This window comes from Drosophila tropicalis, unplaced genomic scaffold (genome assembly GCF_018151085.1).
Source record: "Drosophila tropicalis isolate 14030-0801.00 unplaced genomic scaffold, ASM1815108v1 contig_878, whole genome shotgun sequence".
Lineage (NCBI taxonomy): Eukaryota > Metazoa > Arthropoda > Insecta > Diptera > Drosophilidae > Drosophila > Drosophila tropicalis.
In genome coordinates this window covers 16572857-16588515 of record NW_027173374.1, presented here as the reverse complement: position 1 = coordinate 16588515, position 15659 = coordinate 16572857, and the positions used below count along the sequence as shown (strand labels likewise).

Sequence of the window (15659 nt, the reverse complement as noted above, 5' to 3'; positions counted from 1 at the left end):
TTTATCAACGACGCTACCTTGACACAAACAGATGTTTCACCTCAATAAGGAACAGTGGAATGGAAGCGGGAAATTACAAAAATGTTAATACACTTGGCACGTATTTCGCTAAAATATTCCTTTAACTAGATTGGAATAAAAAAAATTAGTAACGGATATAAAATTTCTGTTAATTTTGCTCCATTAAATCATTAAACAAAGTTTAGTTGGGAAGTAAACAGAAAAAGTGACTTCTAGATACATGCTGGAACATTGGAATCAGCTGGAAATGTTGGCGCCAAATTCAAATAGTTGAATAGATTTCAATCTAGTTTTCATTAATGAAATTGTAAGATTATTTTATTGTATTTTAAGCATGTATAACAATGTACAAAACAACAAATTGATGAATTTGGCTAAACTAAACGGTAGATTATGAGTATTTTAGTTTAATATGCAAATGGCTATCACGCTTGATCTTTGAAAACTGTATAATGTATGTAGTATTTGTGTTTATTTATGTATATTTTTGTATGGTAATCATGGATCTTGGGAAATTCTAGTAATTCTATAAGTATACTGAGCATCGAGTAAGTATACTAAGTCTATTAGAATGAACTGTTTGTTGAGCATTAACTCCCGAAAAATGCTCAATATTTGATATTAAATTTAATTTAGTTAGTACCGATGTGTAAACACGACGTGTGTGTGAGAGAAACCGCGAACTTATCTTAAACATTTTCATCCGGCAATTTAGCTGCTCTCGTTCCCCATTATCCTCCTTTTTACTCTAGTAGGATGACCCGCAATCGCTTCCGCAGCGTCGATTCACGTGGCAAAGTCATGGCCCATTTTTTGAGTGCTGTCAGAATGACCGAGCTGACCACCATGAGAGCCCCAAACAGGGAATATCCAGTCGGGGTCTCGCCGAAGAACATCATTTGCCAAACGAAGGCGAACACAATATCTGCACAGCGTGCAATGGCCACGGGACCAGCTTGCTCCACTTGCAGCGACAACGTTAGTAAAATTTGGCCAAGAAAACTGAAGATTCCTAAGATGACAACTAGCCATCGATCACGTCCACAACTGGGCCAACAGACGGCGCCGATTGCAACGCAAACGATGAATGTGTAGACCAAAGCAATAGCTCCAAAATTCGTCATGATCACGGAAAAGTGTAAATTTTTTAGGGCCCGCAGCAGTATATAGACGTTGGCTCCAAACAGCGTCGATGATATCGCAGCAACTGGTCCCCAAATATCGTAAGTCTTATCCGAATACTTTTCGTTTTCGCTATCTAGTGTAGGAGCCGCACTTCCAAAGATCAACGGTGGGCGGGTGATCAGGACAACGCCCAGAAGGGTCATATTAATAGTGACCACATTGAAGAGCGTGCAAGGCTCCTTGAGAAAGACTCGCGCAAAAATGGCCACAAACACTGGTGTGGAGAAAATAATTACACTGGCATCGGCAAGTGGCATATGCCGGAAAGCATAGAAACTTAGCATAAGTCCAGTGGTTCCCATAAAACAGCGTAGCAGCAGTATGACGCGCTTTCCCTCTGGGAAAACCGGTTGTTTGGTGTAAATCAAGATGGGAATTGTGGGCAGCAGAACGCCTACAAACCGAAAGGAGGCTAACTCCATAGGATTTACGTCCACGAGCCCCTTAACTATCACTGAGCACAGCGAAAAGAATAGTGAGGATAGCGTGGCCAAAATAATACCCAAGTATGGACAGTTTAGGCGCATTTTTAAGCGTTCCAGCCATCGATTAGACTTGTCGTTGGATTGTGTCCCCTCCTGAAACTGATGCAGCTCCAAATTCTCAGACATTTTGTTTTAAACTGATGTCTCTGAACTATATAATAATTGTATTACCAGCGATCTAGCATTCTGGAAAGAAGTAAATTTTTTTAAAAATTAAAAGTCTTGTTATTGTTTTGTCGCTTACTTGATTTGGAAAAATCAATTTTCACCGTATCGGCTGGTCTATTTTTGGTCCGCGGTTGCGGGGTAAATCGAAAAGCTACGTCCCTTTAATTTTGCCCTTTTCGCACTTTACCTTCACTGAAACATAAGGTTCTTTTACCCGGTTCATAGGACTTGATATATTCTCATTATTTTCTATTTGATATTTTCATTTCTTTGCATTTATAAATGGGCCGTTATTTTTCTGCATCCGTTTTTCAACACGAAAAAGCATTTCAGCGCTTATCAACATGACTATTTTTTAGACGATAATAAAATAATAATAATCGATACTAATTCGATAATTATTGAACTTTGCTGTCGTATCGAAATTATTTATAATTCATACACTAATGAAATGAATGGAAGTAGCACGACGACAGTTAAAAAGTGGGCAATTCTCGCAGCCAGCGTAGGCCTAGTCTATGTTCTTGTGCGTCACAGATACTCTCTAATTGGACAAGTGCGGCGCCGTATTTTCCTTCCCGGTGCCAGTAATCCGATTCCTTTCAAGCAGATAGAAGTCCTCACCACTTCGCAAGATGCGGCAACTCAGAAAATCATAAAAGAGCTCAAAAGGTGAGCTGCGTCAAGGTCTGCGATACAATGTCACTTTTATGATTATCACCCACAGCCAATGCCAAAGTTTGCAAGTCTTGGGATTCGACTGTGAATGGATCACAGTGGGTGGTAGCCGGCGACCAGTTGCCCTCCTCCAGCTCAGTTCCCATAGAGGATTGTGCGCCCTTTTCCGCCTGTGCTGCATGAAGCAAATTCCTAAAGACCTACGAGAGCTACTTGAAGACGACGCTATTGTCAAAGTAGGCGTTGCACCGCAAGCCGATGCTATGAAGCTGTCCCACGATTATGGAGTGGGCGTTGCCAGTACATTGGATTTACGGTTCCTGGCCGTTATGGCAGGTCACAAAGCGGAGGGACTGGGCAGGCTCTCCCATACTCATTTGAATTTCGCTCTGGATAAAAACTGGCGACTGGCCTGCTCCAATTGGGAGGCCAAACAGCTGGAAGAGGTTCAATTGAATTACGCTGCCAACGATGCTTTGGCTGCTGTCGCTATATTTCAAAAGTTATGTCGAGATTTGGAACCACGTGCGTTTTGGGACATTCGCCCTCTAACAAGCAAGGACTGGTTGCCGAAAATTCAACCATTCCTTGATGTGGATTTTACCAAAGGCTTCTCAATAGGCCTCTCTTCATCCAATGCAAGCGGATGCACTGTGTCCTCCTCATCTCCAATGACAGCCAAATCAAAACCGAAAAAGATACTGGTACCGGACAGGCAATACTGCCGCAAACTAGGAACACAGTCGAAAGCTTTTTATGACAACTGCCTCTTGCAGGCACCGGATGGCGAACTTTTGTGTACCATTGATCGGCGTAAAGCATCCTGGTATCTGAATCAAAATTTGGGCACCCATATTCCTGGGGAAACTTTCACAGTCAGACTAAACTTTGAACCAGCTGGAAGGGCTGTTGGGGAGGTAGGTCGGTACTATCAGACCCCCAAGGAGAATCAGTGTGTGGTTTGTGGCCGGCGAGATGCCTATATACGGAAGAATGTTGTCCCACGAGAATATCGCAGACATTTCCCGATAGTCATGAAGACGCATACGTCGCACGATGTGCTCTTGTTGTGTCCCACTTGCCATCAGTTGAGCAATGTTTCCGATTTACGTGTACGCACCAAATTAGCCACCAAATGTGACGCTCCATTCAAGCATGGCGATGGCATGGTGAAATACCACGAGGATCCGATTTTAAGAAGTGTAAAATCTGCTGGTAAGGCTTTAACCTACCAAAGCGAAAAAATTCCTCCAGCAAGAAAGGCTGAAATGCATCAAATACTGTTGGATTACTACAAAGATTGCAATGAGATCACCGATGAGCTGCTAAAGGAAGCTGCTAACATTGACTATCGGGTGGAGAATGACGACTACTGCCAGCATGGGGAAAAGGTAGTACAAATGTATCGCGATAAGTTTGGCGGTCTCATTGAATTGGAACGCATCTGGCGAGAGCATTTCCTTCTCACCATGCAACCCAAATTTCTGCCCTATTTATGGAATGTCAATCATAATGCAGATCGCCTCGAAGTCCGTGCTAGTGAGGGAAGAGTCGACAATGCTGATTTACTGGTAGCTGGACTTGAAGCCAAGGCCAATATAGGTTCAAAACTTAATCCAAATCCTTAGTGAAATGTTAAATATTTATAAATTACAAAAAAAAAAAAAAAAAAACGCTCAAGTGCCTTAATAATTTTGTACTGAGTTTCGTACGTACTTATGATACTGTTTTATTTAAAAATTAATATAAATACATAAATTTATACATAAGTTTACATATACATATATACTTTGAAATATTCTATGCATAATTTAAACTTCGAATTTGTGCTATTTCGGTCGCTTCGGATTTAATTTAGTATTTTTTGTCTTTCTAAAATTTCTAAAGACAAAAATGGCAAATCGAGCTTCATTCTGATCCACTAACCTATAGATCTTAATAATCTACGAGATATTGATACATTATGTACAGAATCGAGGAGATGGAATCCAATGAGCAACTAAATAAATTCGAAACCCTCGTATTTGTAATCCGTTTCGATTCTCGTCTCGCGCAGCAGGGTTTTCCCACTCAAGTTGAAGGCTGTAATGAAGGTGGAAGTCTTGCCATTGAGCTCTTCTGATTTTAAAGCAATAATGATGCTATCATCAGTGCCCGGCAAAAACTTAAAGCTAGAGAAGCCATGTGTGGGTGAAGTATTTTCCGAATCTAGTTTTATCGTCTCGATACTGTAGAAATTCTCATCGGCCGACACTAGAAGATTACAGCCCATGTGCTCATCTCGAGTTTCGTTATATCTGGAGTGAAAGAATTCAATTACGACTATAACACATTAATAATATAAATATGTACTTACTTCTCACGGGAACACCGACGAGGTAGAAAGAACCAGCGCTTATGCACCTCCGACCATGCCCCGCTTTCGTGAATCATATAGCCCGGCCATGTGATCTGATACGATTCCAACCTGAGTCGTTTAAAGTTTTCTGCCCAATTAAGGGATCTCACTTCTCCTGTAGGACTTATTGCTTTCACATACATGGGATTATAGTTCTCAAAGTCACCCATGCTAGTGGTCCACTCCTTTCCCATGGAGCCGACGTAGAGCGTTTGTTGCTTCACCGTTGCCCACTCTGATTTAAAGCCTTTTGCGCTGTGTCCATCACCATCCAAGAGAATCACCCATGGAATGGGCTTGTCGTTGATCATCTCGTAAATCAGTCCAGTGCGATCGTCGAAACTAAGCAGGCGACCATTGAAAGTCACCAATTCGGACAACTCCATGCCACGTCCCTTCAATGAAAAAGCCGACTCTAGTGACGTAGGTGCTCCGTCATCCCACTTTACTTGTATCTCGCTCTTCGAAACCGTATATGTTAGATAGCCTTTCTTTAAATAACTTCGCCACGTTGCGCTACCATCGGCCTTGACCACCTTGGAGTTGGTATCTAGATCTGCAATCATGGCAATGCGAAAATTGATAACGCCACCGTGTAAAGCAATTGGCGACGTCAATGGATAGGTGGCATTGTATCCCACATTATATCTAATGTCCAGACTCTTGGCATCCGTATAACTTTGTCGCAGCCAGTAGCCTTCCGATGAGGATCTCGAGCCCTGGCGGGCATAGTAAAACAGCAAAACCAGAGCCACAACGCCAAAAACCAACAGTGCAAAATGGTAGTTAAATCGAACCGTTCGATTCCCGATCCGATAGGTGGGCGTTCGTATGGCTGACCGCCAGTCACGCATATACATGGCTCGTGGAGATTGCTCCAAATCCCTGTACGACGCGAACGTCGGGCTTTGCATTTCTAACCAGAGACAAATGCTGTGATGTGTCCGTTTATGTCTAGAGTATTTGGATTAGAACAGGGTGACTCTGCCCCTGACACTCACGGTGATTGATCAGCTGTTGCCTTGCAGTGGTGGCAATAGCCCGATCAGTGTTGTTTAATTGTGGTTAATAGTGTTGCAAAACATTCTGCGTACAAAAAACAACATCCACCAGCACGCACGTGTCGCACACAGTTTGTAAAAAAGATAAGGTAAAAGAAAATAAACCACGCGATTTTTTAGACATTCAAAACGCTTAGAAACTTAAACAGAAGCATTAAAGTACCCAAAACTCTTTTAATTTTGATATACAGCTGATTGGTGTTAGAACATAACCCCCAACTACCATCAAGTGCCCAAAAGAATCCCTTGGTACCTAAGGGTACCCAGGCATCCTTGAACCCAAGACAAGGAAACGTAGTTGTGAAACATGCGTATCGAAACGTGCTACTTTTGCTCAAGCAAAATATATCCCGGCCATGGTGTGCAGTTTGTGAGAAATGATTGCAAGGTAAGTTCGATACAACTTTAAATCTGCACAGGGTGTAAATGGCAACCATATTCCATAGATATTCAAATTTTGCCGGGGAAAATGTCACAAAGCGTTCAAACGCAAGAAGAACCCACGCAAGGTAGGCTGGACCAAAGCGCATCGCAAGGCGGCAGGCAAGGAGCTGGCCATCGATCCCAGCTTTGAGTTTGAGAAACGTCGTAATGTGCCCATCAAGTATAGCCGCGAGACTTGGCAGAAGGCTCTGGTTGCCATTAAAAAGGTCACCGAGATCAAGGAACGTCGCGAGAAGCACTTTGTCATGGAGCGTCTGCGCAAGGGCCGCCAGATTGAGATTCAAATGGATGTCAAGGATGTACAACGCAATATGTCATTGATCCGTTCGCCAGCCGCGGGCCTTAAAGAGCGTCGAGCCAAGGAGGAGGCAGAAGAGGCAGCCCTAATGGAAGAGGATCTGCCTGAGGAGAAGATCACTTATGTGGATGCGCGCGAATTGGAGAGGAAACTCGAAGAAGGCATGGACATAAATGATTTGGAGATGTTAGAAGCTTAAGCAGAAATATAATTTTCTGAACAGATGTAAATAGTTTTTAAGTTGCTAAATAAAGTACAGAATATACATACATATGTCGATTTTATTATATTTTGGTATAAAAATGTATTTTATTTATCCACATGCTCCTTATCCGGAGACTCTAGATCTATAGTTACTGGGCCATCGTTTTGAATATGTACTTGCATATAGGCACCAAATATTCCATCTTAGATAATGATTAGTTTACATTTTGTAATTATTGACATTAAAATCTTTAATTACCTTTTATTTTGCTGGAATCATAGGATAGCTTTAACCGGTCAAGAAAATGCTTATAGAGCTCTTGGGCTTCGTCACCCTTCATGGCAGCTGAAAAATCTGGCTTGTTACCCTTTAGTCTATTATAGAGAGTAAACTGGGACACACAAAGAATCTCTAAGTCCAGGTCTTTGGCTGATTTTTGCCATCGTTTGCCGGCCTCGTCCTCAAACAAGCGAAGTGCCAAAATCTTGCGTACCCTGCAGTAGATAAGGACGTTAACATAGAAATGGGATTATTCTGATCGATACCCACATGTATTCCACATCTGCTTTGGTATCGCTGGTCTTCAGTCCCACAAGTACGCACAAACCGGATCCAATGGAGGACACCAAGTCCCCCGTTACTAAAAAAAACAAATACCAAATAAACGGCAAGGAGCTATCAATAGATCTCCCTGAGGACTGCAGCGTTATTTAGCCTTTACCCGTGACCTGAGCGGCCTTTACTCTTTGTATCACAGCTCGCATATGTAAATATGTATGTTACAAATTTAAAAACAAAATTTTATTAAATTTAATAAGCTACATACGGCAGTGTGGCATAATGTCTGCATCAGTCAACTGATTAGTGTTGGTCAACAAAAAGAGATTTTGAATTAAAACAGTTTTTTGACTTGTATAAATTACAATTTTAATAAAAAATATATTCATTTAATAAACATTAACATTAGAATACAGTTGATAAAAAATATAAATATATATATGTATGTGGTACATGTCTTGAGAGCAGAGTTTGAGCAGAGTCCCGGGTAAATACTTACGTTCGACATAAACTTGGAACGATTAAAAAAAAGATTGACCTAAAATGTTAACAAAGAGAATAATAATTCCAAGAATAATAATTTGTTTGGGATATGGAAGAGATGTTATCACAGCGCCGACGGCTTTAAATTATTTTGAATTTGAAGTTTCCTTTCGCACAACTTCTTGATGTGGATCTGATTGGTCAGTTCGGCCTGTCGCAGTATCTTGCGGATATCTAATAACCGCTCATGTTTGTGAGCCAGTAAATATGCGGACTTTAATTGGCCCAAATAAATAAAAGAGGATATTCGCAGCTCTACACTTGCTATTCGTTTGATTAGTCTTTCCAAAATCAGCTTTATCTCTGGCAGATGAGTATTGACAGCCGCATTGATAGCAATCGAAATGATCTCATCGCATTCCGTAGATGAACCAGGACCACCATTATTACTGGCAATACAGTCGAGCAGACGCTCCACCTCATTTAGACGTTCATTTCTTGCTAGGTTTTTGGCTGTTGCTCCAAATACCTTAATTGGTACCAATTTATAATCCTGCAATATTCTGTGATTGAAAACCGATGAAAAAGCTATTTAACCATCTTTATTTATTTATTGGTTGTACTTACCCATAAGCTAAGCCGAATCCCTCCTCTATGTTCTTGCCACAGAGCAATACCAGAATGCACAAGTGAACCCTAGCCGTGGCTCCCTCAAAGAGTGTGGGCAATGTTCCTTGACTTGTATCCAGGCGAATTTGTTTCAAAATTTTTAGAGTGTAAAGCGATTCTCTACTCGGTTGATCTTGTTCACATCGACTTAGAAATTTGGTTACTTCCATCTGCCGACGTATGGTATTTATGTGACCATTTAGAGCACGAGCATCCATTTGCATGGCAAAGCATGTGCCGCCAGCGACTTTCGAGTTGGCAATACTAGATCGTCGTCCCTGTTCATGCTGCAAGTGCTCCCATTGGGATAAATCCAGCTCGCCCTGTAAATGCATTTGCGCAGACAACAAATGTTGGGAATTGGCGTGCAGTCTCTGGAAATTCTCACAATTCAGGGCATAGAACTTGACACAAGTCATGCTGGCTCGTATGGGATCATTGAGAAGTAGCTGCAATTGATACAGTGAGTTCAATTGTTGCTGCTGTTCCAGATGGCGGCACGTTTGAAGCAAAGGCAATCGCCAGGCGTTCATTTGTCTATCATCCAATTGCTGCAGATCCTGTACCATAGCAGGCAGACGTCCCTGAACTAATGCCACCAGGAAGATGTGCTGAATAAATAGATTTGGATCCAATTGTTGTTGCTGCCAATAGCGTAAAGCAGCTCGCAATTCCTCGTGCTGCATAAGCAACTGCAGTATATCCGCATGGCTCCCATAGGTTAGGACATAGTGCATAGATTCTTCAAAGAAGCGCGATTGCCGTCGATTCCTGATATCCTCTTGACTCCTTGCCCCGTAAATGCCACGCGAAATGTTCTTTAGACTAGCCAAAGAGTTCATCACATTCAGTGCTGGCTCCTGAAGCGATAGATGCTGCACATTGGGCTCACGGCGACGAGAGAAAACCGAGACCGAAGAGCTACTTAAGTTGCGGATCAGCGAGGCTCGTTGCACTGTTTCTGGTTGGGTCTGAGTTTGCGGCAAAGAAGCAATTAATTTTAGAATTTCCTGCAGCAATGGGGGGCCACGATTTGGACGCCTCTTAGGTAGAAGTATTGTCTCCTCAGTACTAGTTTCAAATATATTCCTGTAGAGGGAAGCATTAAGCTGCTCACTGGACAAACGTGTCATGCAATGGATGAACTTCTCGCGAGCTGCAGAAGAAGATGCGTTCTATAAACAGGTTAACAATTAATCCAAGTCCCACACCTACCCGCATCGTAGCAACCGGCACGAAGACACGCCAAACCATGTGCTGCCATTACACCAGTGGTAGCGAAGCCGCACTTTAGATGCACCTCAAGAGCCAGGGTCCAGTGTTCTGCTTCCACCAGTGCGTCTGCTAACTTACGCAGATTATCATCATCTAACGGACTCGCTGGGATTAGAGACTCGCAGCCCTGCTGGACTACGGACATAATAATCTCTGAATGCGTTTGTATGTTTTCAAACTATAAAAACAATTTCCATTACATTTTACTTGAGAATTTCTGGATCAAATTTTTCTCCTTACCTTTCCGGCTGACGCCAAGCAATTAATCATTTTGGCCACCAGTTCGTAGTCGACCTCTGGATTGGGCACCATAAGCTTCTCCAGGTTACGGCAGTGGTAGAGCAACAGTTCGGCGCAATGCCGTTCGTTTTTATGATGCCGTAAAATGGAAAGGCTTAGGGCTACACTGGGGGCATGCTCATAGGAAAACTCCTCTCGCAACATTTTATCATGAGTGATTACCCCACTTAGTCGCCATTTGTAGTACTCGATGGAATAGGATTTTCGCAAATTGGCAGACTCATCGAAGGGCACTAAAGGTTCCATAGCGTCTGGCGACTCCACGGCTCTTCCACTTGCTCCCCAGCAATCAATGCAGACTCTAACCTCCACTTCATCATACAACTCCGGAATGCGGATGCGCTGACTGGAGCATGCATAGCAGACCACACGGCCACAGCGTCGACAGTGATGCCTTCGCATTAGCATGGTGAAGGCCGCCCGACGACAACACATGCAATGGGTGGCTTGCTCGTCGGGAATCCACTGGTCTCGATGCGGTGCCTGTTTGGGCACAACAAAGGCCCCGCACAGGGAATCCAGCGAGTTCTGGACATCGGTAAGCATAGAGCTTGGCTCAGAGGCTCCACGTACATTGGCAATGCGACAGTCCAGCGCTTTGCTGGCATAGATTCTAAGCAAGAGATCCAAGCATTCGTGGGTTATACAATGATCCTGTTGATAGGAGTTGAAATTAAGCAGCATAAAAGCTTCCGTAGGTGTCTGTCCCAGTTGAAATCGCAATTTGGTATCAGGAGTTTTGGTATATACACCGTACGCATGTCCAAATTTCTCAAAACAGTACGGACATGGTCCACTCGGCTTTGTCGCATCGATCTTGGCCCGAGCCGTTTCCAATAATTTTGCAAGCAATTCAAAACGCGAGTTCATAACCAGTTGCTCAAAAATGAGCAAAGGACAACGCATTAAAGGCCAAAATTGATGCCTCTCCTCTATGGTTACTTGACGCAACAGCTCTAGTGACAGCTGATAGTTGCGATAGGGACGTGGATCACGTGCATGCATCTCCAGATAGTTAATAACCCATTGTAGCAGTGACAAAGAGTTAAATTTATCCTTGTGCGTGTCCAGGAAATTCAACATTATGGACGGAGGAAACAATTCCACAATTTCCAGCAAATGGCCATCAACATCCTCGTCATCGCGCAATACCAGTAGGGCATCTAACAAGATAAGTTGACAAGTTTTCTGCTGACCAGTGGATCGCGCTAAATTTATGACACGGCACCACTGGAGGCACAGCTCGTAGTGTTGACGCTGGAGCAGCTGCTCGAAGATCACATTTGGAGTCTGTCGCCCAAAATCGTATGCCTGCGGCCAACTCTCAAACTGCAGTATTGAGGATACCTTTGCATATATGGTTATATCAGGTAAAGTGCTTTCCAGGCGGCGACGCAGTGCATCCGGAATTTTTAAATTCGCATCTCTGTGTTTCAGAGTGCGTTCGATTAGTTCCTTGGCCAACTGGCTGCTTGTAATCTTTGTAAAAAAGTCGCTCAGTAGTCGAGCTCGTTCGCCCAGATCAAACATATGAACGACAAGCTGAATAATTCGTGAATCCTTTGTGAATCCTGTATTTTCGACAAGGTGTCGGATGAGATAATCTATGCGCTGTCTGATTGATTCCCCTTGACCACATATTCCCAGCAGTAATATTCGCAGCTCTACTTCTCGATCGGACACAAGGTGCTCTAGGCTCTTAATGTCGACATTGTAGGCGCCTAATGACGCCAGGACTCTATTACCTTCGTGCATACACGCCAAAATGTCCATTTCAGGCAATTCCATTAGCTGGGCCAGACACGAGAAATTTAAATCGCACGACCCCCTTTGCAGTTCCCCCTTCTGCACTGAGAGAAGCAGCTGGGCCAATAGCTGATTGTGCTGGACTATGTAGTTGTGGATAGTTTCCTGCTTCTGCGGTGATACCAATCGGGAACTTCTTTTGGGAAGACCTTCTCTCCCGAGTTGCGGACAAATGTTTAGCGAAATGACATGAACCAGGTTCAAATGCAGAGCCGCCACATTCGACTCAATCTCTAGGGGGAGTTATATCGTCATCATAGATTAAATCACCGATAACTTCAATTGGATTGTGTTGGAGTAGACGCGTGTTGTGATACTCCAAATTGGGATCTCTAAGCTGCAGCAGTCGTGTCAATTGTTGCATGTATCCATAGAAACGCAAAAAATAATTGTGGCGCGAACGAAGCTGTTGAAAGAGAGTCCCATGAGAACGCAGCTCCTTGCAATGGACATACTCCGATGACGCCTTTTTGTACAGCGTTCCAAAGGCTGCTTCGCGTTGCAATTGCAAAGCCAGAGCAGTGGGTCTCAGTGGGTAAGTTTGTTTGTAGAGCAGTTTGTTGAGTCCGGGCTGTCGACCAGCTCGTTCCAGAAGGCGCATGCATTCACAAAGATTTTGCAGAAGATGCATGGCTCCAATTTCCGGATTGGCATTGCCACTCTCTCCATCTCCCGATTGTTTCACCTTCTGCTTCTGTTGTTGCTGTCGACGGATTACCAAGAGCAGATTACTGGTGATCTCCCTATTAAATTTGAGATTCACAATCAAATCGCAAATGATTATTGCATTTAGATTGCGTTCCTCGAATTGTTGGAGAAAACTGTATTGCCTATTGACAACATGACGCTGGAGAAGATTTTTTAGCTCTTCGCTTTGCTGTAGTTTTTGAGCCTGAGAGAAATTATCCACGACGCTTATAATCTTTGACAATTCAAATCCCTTGGCCGCCACATCCTTGATTTGCTCCACTGTGGTGTTGTCACGCGATTGACCTTTGATTTCCAATGCCTGATAATTGGCATAGATGGTAGCTAGTTTCTGTTTTATTAATTGCTGCTGCTCCATAAATTGCAGCTCACGAGATAGTTGGCCCTGCTCCAGGTGAAAGATCTGTGAAAATAAGAAAAATTAGAGTCTGCTTCCATTCCACTCCACACTTACCTCTATAATGGCCTTGACATCAGTGAAATTCTTTAGAGCCAGGGCCATTATGGCCAGTTGCTCGGGAGTACATAGCATTTTGGGAATTATTGAGCGATGTTCGGTAATCTGAACTGCGGCACAATTATCTGAAGTTTCCCGATTTTTGGTCATTAGCTGGGCACGCGCTCGACACTGCTCCAGGGTGGGAGCTGCGTCTGGTACGGTTTTGGCACCACTGAAACTCGCTGCCCTTCGCTGTTTGCGAGATTTACGGCGATTTAAACTGGATGCATGATTCCGCTCACGGCTTTCATCATCGCTAGAAGCCTTCTCCTTGACATTACAATGCATTTGGACCAATTGCAGCTCCAGTTCTAGGTGGCAGCTTAAAAGTGGAGTGCTTTTTGTCAAAGATTCGTCAATCTTCTGCAGAACACCTAGCTTCCAAAGTGTTTCGCTTATCGAATCCACCAGACGTTGGAATCTCGTCTGTTCAGTCGAGCACTTGTAATCTTGAGAATGAAGTTTCTTGGTGACAAAACTCTTAAGGAATGTGAAAAGAGACTGGAGGGTAATGGCCCGGCATATGAAACCACAACGTCGCCTGTGATTGACTTGATGAGACGGAATGACGTCAGCATTGTCATCGCCCTCGTCGTCCTCCTCCTCGTCGTAGTCCTGTTTGCTGTGTCGCATCGCTGTTCTTTGATCCAGTTGCTCCCAGCGCAGGAAGACCATTTGAAAGATATCCTCCAGCAGAGAGCACAGTGTGCCCAATTGATGAATTTGTCGCAACTGGGCAGAGAGTGACATCATGGATTTAGATTTATCTTGTTCCAATATCAAGTTATAGACATGACTCAGTGCCGTGTAGTAACTTAGCGTTTCAATTTCTTGATGATGCAAACATTTCAGAGCTGGAGTCAGCTTCTGCCATTTGTAGGTATCTTCGATGAGACAAAATAACTTCTCACTATCACAGACAATACCGTAATCGTATATAAGTGAGAGCACTCCCGGTGCCCGGAGCAACTGCTCCACTTTGATTACTTTACTAAGGTCCTCCTGGTTTCGGAAGAACTCCAGCATGACGGATAAACGTTGAAAATCGGCATAGAAAAAACCAAGTACTTGCTGCAGATCATCCTGTGGCACAGTTGTCACATCGAAGCCTCCTAATGGTAAGTCCAAAACGGCCAACTCGTCAATGGTCTGCATGCCCTGGGCGAACTCATTGGCCAGCTTCAATATTAGTAATGTATTTCTAAGAGTGCGATCCTCGAGAGCTCCATAGGATTTCAATTGCTTGGATAATTTAGGCACAAAATGCTCCCGTCGGTTATGAGCAAGCCACAGGACTATTTCCTTTGTGGGTGGCACTGGCATCCGCAATTCCATCTGCTCTTGTATGCGTAACACCTCGTCCAGCATGCTGTCATCCGGCCGGGCCAACAAGGCCAGCATTAGACGCTCTTCCGGCTGATTATTGTGACTCAACAGACGATTCACAAGGCGATGTTGCAAAGAGTGCGCCTCATCGAGTATGCTCTGAGGCAAATTCACCAACACACAATAGAAATCCGATAACGATGACTGCGACGAGGTCGACTCATGGTCCTCTAGAATTTGCTGAATAGCCAGCGTGATGATGCGACCCACTTTATACTTGGCGTTAGGTAGGATGTGATTTAGCACAAGGAGAGTAGGATAAGGCGTAGATATAAGAAGGGATTGAAGGCGATCTGAATAACTTTTCAAAGATCCCTCGGCAGTTACTTCTTCTCTGCAACCTGTGACACATTTGATAAAACACTGCAAAAAACAAAAAGTTAATAAAACTAAATAAAATACAAATGGCTTCTTGTCACCTGGAATATTTGCTGCTCTGTTAATGGCAGCAGTTCCAGCAGCTGGCGCAGATAATCCTCGTGATTCGCCATCTCCATCATCCGTTTCGACGTCAAGTCCAGCTTAGTTCATTGCACCGACTGACTGCCGATTAGCTAAATAAACCTTCACGTACAGAGTACAATGGGCTTTGTGTAGCGATTGTCTCCTGGTCTGATCGTTTTGTTTTTACTGTTTGTGTCTGTGATAACCGACACCCGCATATTAATACCGTTCCCCTCCTTCTGCCGGCCGCAGTTCACAGTCTTTTTGATCTTTTTCTGGTGGACGGTGGTCGCCTTCAATCACAGTGGAAAGCCAGAAACAAAATAATCAAAATGTTTCTGATTACGGTCTCAGCTGGTCGGGAGTTGTGTGTGGCAGGGGGTGAATCCGCAATCGATATACATTCGATAAATGTTAGTGTTGTGAAGTGTAACAAGTTTTTTTGAATTTGCATGAATCCCGTAAAATGTAACGGTCGAAATGGATGAAACTGATGTTCGTTTTCGATATTTTCTTGAATCGTTAAAATATATTGGAATATATTAGTAAATCAAATTTTACTAAAATTACGCTGGGAAATTTAAAGTT

The 15659-nt window shown here is 43.4% G+C and overlaps 6 protein-coding genes across 7 annotated transcripts; 2 read left to right on the top strand and 4 right to left on the bottom strand.

The window, feature by feature from the left end:
- Positions 1 to 458: 458 nt before the first annotated feature.
- Positions 459 to 2187, bottom strand: LOC137583909 (solute carrier family 35 member G1). Its single transcript, XM_068299097.1, has 2 exons — positions 1936 to 2187; positions 459 to 1877 (listed from the first exon to the last, which is right to left on the bottom strand). Exon 2 carries the CDS (start codon positions 1815 to 1817, stop codon positions 765 to 767), a length of 1053 nt encoding a protein of 350 aa, XP_068155198.1. The 5' UTR covers positions 1818 to 1877; positions 1936 to 2187; the 3' UTR covers positions 459 to 764.
- On the top strand, positions 2185 to 4560 carry Exd2 (Exonuclease 3'-5' domain-containing 2). The gene is made up of 2 exons (XM_068299094.1): positions 2185 to 2531; positions 2587 to 4560. Exons 1-2 carry the CDS (start codon positions 2311 to 2313, stop codon positions 4163 to 4165), a joined length of 1800 nt encoding a protein of 599 aa, XP_068155195.1. The 5' UTR covers positions 2185 to 2310; the 3' UTR covers positions 4166 to 4560.
- On the bottom strand, positions 4223 to 5939 carry LOC137583908 (apyrase). Its single transcript, XM_068299096.1, has 2 exons — positions 4894 to 5939; positions 4223 to 4834 (listed from the first exon to the last, which is right to left on the bottom strand). The coding sequence occupies exons 1-2, from the start codon at positions 5847 to 5849 to the stop codon at positions 4537 to 4539; spliced, it is 1254 nt and encodes a 417-aa protein (XP_068155197.1). The 5' UTR covers positions 5850 to 5939; the 3' UTR covers positions 4223 to 4536.
- A 2-nt stretch (positions 5940 to 5941) lies between these two features.
- RpL24-like (ribosomal protein L24-like) lies at positions 5942 to 7009 on the top strand. The gene is made up of 3 exons (XM_068299098.1): positions 5942 to 6085; positions 6188 to 6384; positions 6443 to 7009. Exons 2-3 carry the CDS (start codon positions 6304 to 6306, stop codon positions 6935 to 6937), a joined length of 576 nt encoding a protein of 191 aa, XP_068155199.1. The 5' UTR covers positions 5942 to 6085; positions 6188 to 6303; the 3' UTR covers positions 6938 to 7009.
- On the bottom strand, positions 7002 to 7803 carry Dtd (D-aminoacyl-tRNA deacylase). Of its 2 annotated transcripts, none has more exons than XM_068299100.1 (4): positions 7770 to 7803; positions 7493 to 7583; positions 7202 to 7437; positions 7002 to 7145 (listed from the first exon to the last, which is right to left on the bottom strand). In XM_068299100.1, the coding sequence occupies exons 1-4, from the start codon at positions 7780 to 7782 to the stop codon at positions 7048 to 7050; spliced, it is 438 nt and encodes a 145-aa protein (XP_068155201.1). In that variant the 5' UTR covers positions 7783 to 7803; the 3' UTR covers positions 7002 to 7047. The 2 variants fall into 2 exon arrangements, with proteins under 2 accessions (XP_068155201.1, XP_068155200.1); XM_068299099.1 differs by having other exon boundaries at positions 7665 to 7800.
- A 41-nt stretch (positions 7804 to 7844) lies between these two features.
- Sptz (Spastizin) lies at positions 7845 to 15426 on the bottom strand. The gene is given in 7 exon segments (XM_068300229.1): positions 7845 to 8547; positions 8612 to 9809; positions 9869 to 10106; positions 10169 to 12274; positions 12276 to 13145; positions 13197 to 14990; positions 15047 to 15426. Coding segments are annotated over 7 exon segments (6726 nt in total). The 5' UTR covers positions 15128 to 15426; the 3' UTR covers positions 7845 to 8108.
- Positions 15427 to 15659: the final 233 nt, after the last annotated feature.

Excerpts from the sequence above, each read along its gene's own strand:
- Dtd (XM_068299099.1), bottom strand. The coding sequence starts at position 7,707 with ATGCGAGCTGTGATACAAAGAGTAAAGGCCGCTCAGGTCACGG. Across the intron at positions 7,584-7,664 it reads AAAGGCCGCTCAGGTCACGG|TAACGGGGGACTTGGTGTCC; the intron begins GTAAAGGCTAAA and ends TGTTTTTTTTAG. Across the intron at positions 7,146-7,201 it reads TGATTCCAGCAAAATAAAAG|ATGGAATATTTGGTGCCTAT; the intron begins GTAATTAAAGAT and ends TCATTATCTAAG.
- Exd2 (XM_068299094.1), top strand. The coding sequence starts at position 2,311 with ATGAATGGAAGTAGCACGACGACAGTTAAAAAGTGGGCAATTCTCGCA. Across the intron at positions 2,532-2,586 it reads ATCATAAAAGAGCTCAAAAG|CCAATGCCAAAGTTTGCAAG; the intron begins GTGAGCTGCGTC and ends TATCACCCACAG.
- LOC137583908 (XM_068299096.1), bottom strand. The coding sequence starts at position 5,849 with ATGCAAAGCCCGACGTTCGCGTCGTACAGGGATTTGGAGCAATCTCCA. Across the intron at positions 4,835-4,893 it reads CGTCGGTGTTCCCGTGAGAA|ATATAACGAAACTCGAGATG; the intron begins GTAAGTACATAT and ends CTTTCACTCCAG.
- RpL24-like (XM_068299098.1), top strand. The coding sequence starts at position 6,304 with ATGCGTATCGAAACGTGCTACTTTTGCTCAAGCAAAATATATCCCGGC. Across the intron at positions 6,385-6,442 it reads TTGTGAGAAATGATTGCAAG|ATATTCAAATTTTGCCGGGG; the intron begins GTAAGTTCGATA and ends CATATTCCATAG.
- LOC137583909 (XM_068299097.1), bottom strand. The coding sequence starts at position 1,817 with ATGTCTGAGAATTTGGAGCTGCATCAGTTTCAGGAGGGGACACAATCC.